This window comes from Volvox carteri (genome assembly GCF_000143455.1).
Source record: "Volvox carteri f. nagariensis unplaced genomic scaffold VOLCAscaffold_1, whole genome shotgun sequence".
Classification (NCBI taxonomy): Eukaryota; Viridiplantae; Chlorophyta; class Chlorophyceae; order Chlamydomonadales; family Volvocaceae; genus Volvox; species Volvox carteri.
This window is the reverse complement of record NW_003307545.1, coordinates 2,921,727-2,928,072: the sequence shown is the minus strand read 5'-3', so window position 1 is coordinate 2,928,072 and position 6,346 is coordinate 2,921,727. Positions and strand designations below refer to the sequence as shown.

Here is a 6,346-nt window from a genome sequence, read left to right as displayed (position 1 = left end):
TCAACTGCTAAGTAGTCCCAATGGGGGCCAATGACAACGAAACTGCTCGGTACGGGACCGGGAAGTGTGTATGCAGGTATGTAAGCATGTATGTACGTATGTGGGGAGGGGAGAGGGGTGAGAGGGTGAGAGGTGGGTGGGGGAGAGAGGGTGAGGGTGCTATAGGGGAGGGGAGGGGAGAGAGGGTGAGGGTGCTATAGGCACGGGAGAATGTGGGGGGGGCGCGTCATAGGTGTGTATGGGGGATGGGGTGGGGGTGAGGGGATGGGGATCCTCAACCCTCCCATCAGCAGTTTTAAAAAATGTGTTATCGTCTTGCATTGCTGTTGTGGTGCTCATCACTGCACTGGGACACGCCGTACACTGTACGGCGGCACGTATGGTCTCTTGCAGATGGATTGTTGCCTCCAGCACGGGACCGTATGAGGCGCCCCCTTGGGTTGGGGGTTCTAACCATAGGCGCTTAACCCGTACATGTACGACACGGTCCCGGTGTACGACAGGATGTGGTAAATCGTCATTGGAGTCGTATGCGCCCGATGCATCACGCGAAGGCTGTACTGCAATTGGGGCTGCTGACGTACGGTTCACGCAGCGACCAGCGCACGGCCGCGCGGCGCCTGGCGGCTCAATGTACGGCAGCCGTGCTGGCGGCAGCCGGCGACGGCACTGGCAACAACAACAACAGCAGCAGCAGCGGCGGCCTGGCGGTTGGCATGGACGTGTTAAAGGTGATGCTTCGAGTGAGTCACTGGGGAGGAGGTAGCGGAGAGGGGGGGAGGGCTGCGGGTGTTGAGTTTGGTGTGTGTGTTTGGGGGGGGAAGAGGGGAGAGGAGGATTACACCAGAACGCTCATTTCTACTTTAGAGGGAGGTCGGGGATGCTGTACGAGTGTCCGTACATAAGTATATCGTTTGCTCACCTCCTTGAGATGTTTTTACGTCATTTAATTTAATGCATTACAGAGGATTAAGTGCTCTCAACACCGTCGACGTGCATGTATCGCATTTTAAAAGGCGGTGCTGCTTTCTGCTGGTTCGGAATGAAATAGAAAATGTGTTTATTGTTCGTGTGTAAGAATGCATATAACCGTTTTTGTAATGTGATATTTTTTTAAGTAAAGTACAATTGCATAATGTAATTGTTGTACGGTTTTGTGTCTCCAGGGATGGGCCTGGGTACGGAAGCCACCGCCCGAGCTGCTAGGACGGCTGTTAGAAGCGCTGGTGCCGGGATCTTCTGATGCCTTCGAAAAGGAGCAGCAGCAGCAGCAAGAGATGGTTGAGACGGCAAAGGCCGCAGCAGTACGACATGGGTACGGCAGGCTACACACCGCCACCCTGCAGGACGCGGCGGCGCTCGTAGAACCGCTGGCGGCGCTGGACGCGCTGAAGCCGCCGTTGCTGGACGTGCTCGTCAATGTTGCCGTACGTCGAGCCGGCAACGAAGCGCCTGCCGCCGTGGCGGCGGCGGCGATCGCGTACGGCAGGGCGGGTATCGTCGACCCCCGGGTTGCGCAGGCGTTCCTGAATGCCACGGCGACGGCACACCGCCGCCGAGGCAGCGGAGGCGCCGCCGCCGTCGCCGCCGCCGCCGTCGCGAGCCAAATCGCCGAGGCGCTGGGGTTGTGTGCTAAGGCGGGTTGGTACGAGCCACGGGCATACTCCGCGGCCGCGGACACCATAGTGGCGTACGGTGTGGGCGGGTTGGTGCTTCGGCAGGTATGGGCAGTGCTGCGCGCTTTCGCAGGTGCACGTCACGAGCAACCCCTGCTGACGGACGCCCTGGTAGCGCACGCCAAAGCTCTGCTCGTCCATGTCCATGTTGATGCACTGCGGAGTACGGCAGCAGCTGGAGAGGGCGGCGGCGACGCCGGCGGCGACGTCAGCATCCTCCCTGGAGCCGTCGGCCGTCGGCGGCGCGTTGACGTGGACGCAGCCGGCGCCGCTGATGTTCGCGCCGGCGGCAGCGGCAGCAATGGCGCCGACGACGGCGTCAATGAAGTGTACGACACGTACGGCGCGGCTCCGCCACGGCACGGTCTCGACGTTAGAGAGCGACATCTGACCAGGGAGCTGAGCATGCTGGCCGGCCTCGTGCACGGTTTTAGTACGATGCAGGTGTACGACAGGGAGTTGTACGACCGCCTGGCCGCGGGCGCCGGCGCGCTGTTGCGGCAGGCGGGGCCAGCGGCGGCGCTGGGAGAGTCGTACCCTCGGGCGCTGGCGGCGGCGCTGACGGCGCTGCTGGCGGGTTTCGCGGGTGTGGGGTTTTACCCGGCCCGTCTGCTGGACGCCTTGTCGGCGCAGCAGCACAGCTGGATGCGGTCCGTGTCGGTGAGAGTCGCTACTGCTCACTGCTTATTTAACAAACTTAGAAAAACCTTGGCGGTTGGCGGTTGGCCGTTAGTCTTCAATACCGATGTCATTCCCAACCGCATTCGCATAGAAATCCTTTGGAACCCAAAATATGAATTAACAACACTTTAATAATATGAATTATAAATATATATATGAATTATGAATATGAATAGTTATATAATAATAATAATAATAATAATAATAATAATAATAATAATAATAATATGAATTAACAACACTTTAAATCTTTCAGTTTTTGACTAACCTTAAACTTTGGCTGAGCTGCCTCTAAACTGCTGTGTTCATTTTATTTTTTGCTCTTTCTTCTTATGCTCAGAAGAGCCGTTTCGGACCGCGTTCGCTTCGAGAATTCGTGTGCTACATGGCTTTTGTTGTTTTCTCATGGTTTTGTGGCTCCGAAACCGCTGCTGCGTATCGTATTTATTGCTTATTTGTATGCCTGATGCACACACATGTTCCGCCCTAGGTGGATCAAGCCCTCAGTCTCACATGCGCTTTGGCTGCGCTCCGGAACCGGGACGAGCGCCTTCTGGAACGATTGGATTGCGCAGCCGCGGTGTTCCTGGAAAACGCCGTCACTGGCGCCGCCGTCGCCGCCGGACTGCTCGCTGCGCCCGCAACAGGCGGTGGCGGCGCGGCGGCAGCGGGGACGTCCTTCCCTGATGTATCCTGGTTGCCGGCCTTCCTGAACGCCGCCTGCCGCCGGCTTGCATACCCTGGCCCGCGGACAGTCGCAGCGCTGGCGGCGCCGGTGGCAGTATGGGAGCACGGCGGCGCTGGCGGTGCTGTACTTCGGGGGCTGACGAAAGCGGAAAAGAAGAAGAAGAAAAAGAATAAAAAAGACAAGGAGATACAGAGCGGAACTGAAATCGAACCGCGGACCTCCTCCTCGTCCTCGTCGCCTGTGGACACCATATCCCGTCTGCAACTGCTGGTGCTAGTAGTGATGGCGCTGGGTCGGAGCGGCAGCGGCGGCAGCGGCGGCAGCGGTGCAGTACCTACTGCCGCTGCCGCCGCCGCTGCTAGTGGCGGCCTTTTCACTCCTCCGTGGGTGTGTGAGCTGATGGGCGGTCTGGCCTGCAGCGGCGCTCGGCTCCGGCACGATGAGGAGCTGGACCTGGCTTGGCTGCTGGCTCGCTCCATCGAGCAGGCGGTAGGGGCCGATTCAGCGGAAGACGACGCGATCGCCGCTGCTGCAGCAGCGGCGGCGGCGGGGGATGGCCACCAGCGGCAGCGGCGTCGCCAGCGGCCGCTGACGGCGGCGCAGGCCGCAGCGGCGCTAGATGACGAGGCGGCGTGCCATCTCTTTCGAGCTGTGATAGCTTCGCAGTATCGCCTTTCCAGCGGCGGCGGTGGCGGCGGCGGCGGGAGAACGGCGATGGCGGCGGGAGAGGGTGCTGAGGAACAGGTGGAGGAGGAGGAGGAGCAGGATTACATACGAGACGGAGCCGTCGAGGCGCAGGAGTGGGTCTATCAGGACGACGGAAGTTTCGGCGGCGCTGGCGGCGGCAACAGCAGCGGCGCCGGGGCACCTAGAGGCGGTCTGGAGGCCGCGCTCCACCGCGCCCTAACTCCCCCCGTGGCGGCGGCCCTGCTCGCCCGCGCCGCCAGCGCCTGGCACGCGGCTGGGCTGGGAACCGCCGCGCCGCAGCCGCCAGTGTCCTCAGCGACTGTGGCCGCGGCGGCGGCGGCGGCGGCGGCGGCGGCGCCACCGCCGCCATTACCGCGTCGCCTCCGGCTCCGCGGCGGCATCGATGCCGCACACTCCCCGCTTCTCTCCGAGCTACTCCTCTCCCTGGGTCTGCCGGTGTTTGAGCAGTGGGAGACCTCTGACGGATTCTTCCGAGTTGCCCGGGGGGTGGTGCTGCCGGGCGGCAGGAATGTGGCCGTGGAGGTCCTGCCGGACACTGCCTTTGCCGCCGCAGCCGCCGCCTGTAGTACTGGGCACCACCTTTCCAGAACCGCCGCCAGCGGCGGCAGCGGCGGCGGTAGCGGCGCTGGGGGGCCTTGTTATCCGTTGGTCATCGGCGACGCGGCTTTCCGGGCTCGGTGCCTGGCGGCGCGCGGTTGGCGGCTGGTGGCGCTGCCGGAGGGCGAGTGGGCGGCGGCGGCGGTGGCTGGGCCGGCGGCGTGCATGATGCTTATGAGGCGCCGCTCGGGGGCCTTATGAAGCGCCGCTCCTTTGCCGCTGGTTTCATGCTCGCGACACCGCTTTGTAAGGGCCTCGTCGTCATCGTCGGACTATATTCCGGAAGTCCGCGTGCGTGCATGTGTAGGTGTGAAGAGCTTTGTTATTTTCGAGTTCTTTACGAAGGGACTGCTGTTGTTGCGGAGGGGCTTCCTTGACTTCCCAGCATTGGGAAGCACAGGGCCGGGATGTGTAAAAGCTGCATGATAGCCGTGCGGTAAGAGTATCTGCTGCGGCTCTGGCAGGCACCACCGACAAGGTGCCTTGGCCCTTAGCGAGTGAGCCCATATAGTAAGCCCGCATCTTAGCTATATGAGTCCTCTGAAGGTGTGTGAAGAGTGCAGGTGGTAGTATTCTAGAGTGGGAATCAGAAATACTTGGAATTAACACTAAACGTTAAGAGTTAAAACAGGAGAAGATGCGTCAGAGGCCTTAAGATACTTCAGCAACTCGGCATGAGTACGCTGCACATCGCAGTTTAGACGAGGAGGGGGAGGGGGAGGAGATGAAGAAGGAGGAGGATGATGTGCAACAGTTTCGGAGCATCTGCGATAAAAGACCTTTATGGGTGCGATTTGTTGAAAGAGGTGGAGGAGGAAACCGAGCTGGCGTGTATGTATGTATGTATATATGTATGTATGTATGTATGTATGTATGTATGTATGTATGTATGTATGTATGTATGTATGTATGTATGTATGTATGTATGTATGTATGTATGTATGTATGTATGTATGTATGTATGTATGTATGTATGTATGTATGTATGTATGTATGTATGTATGTATGTATGTATGTATGTATGTATGTATGTATGTATGTATGACGTTGATTACACTGTGGGCTGAAAAGCCGGGGGCCCAGGGCCGAAGCACAGCGCGAGGGGCGGGTGCATACGGCTGGTTAGTCTCATGCACTCCGCCCCCGGGTCAGGCCGCACGGGAAACGACTGCCGGCACGCAACAGCGCTTGTTTGGCGCTCCAACTAGACGGGATCTATGCCCGTTGGTCTCCTAACATAAACGAAGTCGCAACTGGGGGGCTCTTCCTGCCGACCGAACGAACCGAGCATCTCAGAGAGCTCGCAACCAGGACCTGGGCGACCGGGAGCCCGACGAGTCATCCCGGGCTGGGGAGGTCACCAAGCTCAAAAATCCTCACGCAAAAAAAAGAGCGCAAAGAGCTCACTCCACAAGACGCCAAACAGCCTCCTGAGACTACTACCCTCCTCCGCCTCTCCCTCCCTGGGCTAGTCCAGGGGAGATAGCACCCGTCGGGGGGATAACACCGCACAAGTCCGCGCCCTTCCACAGCACTGGGTCTAACTTGAAAAGTACTCAAACGGGAAGACCCTGCGGCAACGCAGGGCGATCAAGCCTCCGGAAACCACAGGGGGGGAGGGTAGCCAGCTCGGCGCCCCCCCAATACCGCTCTACCAAGACGGCTGGTTCCCAAGATCCTATCTCACCTAGACGCCGCAACACGAAAAACCCGGTCTCGTACCCTGAAGAACCTAGTCCTGCACCACGCGCGCACCTTCGAGTACGGCCCCTCCTTCTGGGTGCCCACCTCCCCCTCATCCGCGCCCTCGCTACGGCCACCTGTTTCCACTCACCACCCCTCAACCCTACATCCTCTTGGTGCTCTCTCTGCCTCTTCCCCTCCCCCCCCGGCTCTCCCCGCCCTTTCCCCGGTCTCCCCCCCCTCCGCCGGTACGGCTCCCCCAGGCAAATACACCCTCCCTCCCCCATGTCCCCTTGCGCGGCACCCCCCCAAG

General features: G+C 60.0%; 1 protein-coding gene across 1 annotated transcript in view; it reads left to right on the top strand.

The window, feature by feature from the left end:
• VOLCADRAFT_86120 (uncharacterized protein) overlaps positions 1–4,551 on the top strand; it is a gene marked incomplete at both ends in the record, with an annotated part of 5,691 nt that extends 1,140 nt beyond the window's left edge. Inside the window, 3 exons of the mRNA XM_002946101.1 lie at positions 504–743; positions 1,167–2,336; positions 2,848–4,551. Of these exons, the coding sequence (XP_002946147.1) occupies positions 504–743; positions 1,167–2,336; positions 2,848–4,551 (3,114 nt within the window). The remainder of the gene's footprint in view (positions 1–503; positions 744–1,166; positions 2,337–2,847) is intronic.
• Positions 4,552–6,346: the final 1,795 nt, after the last annotated feature.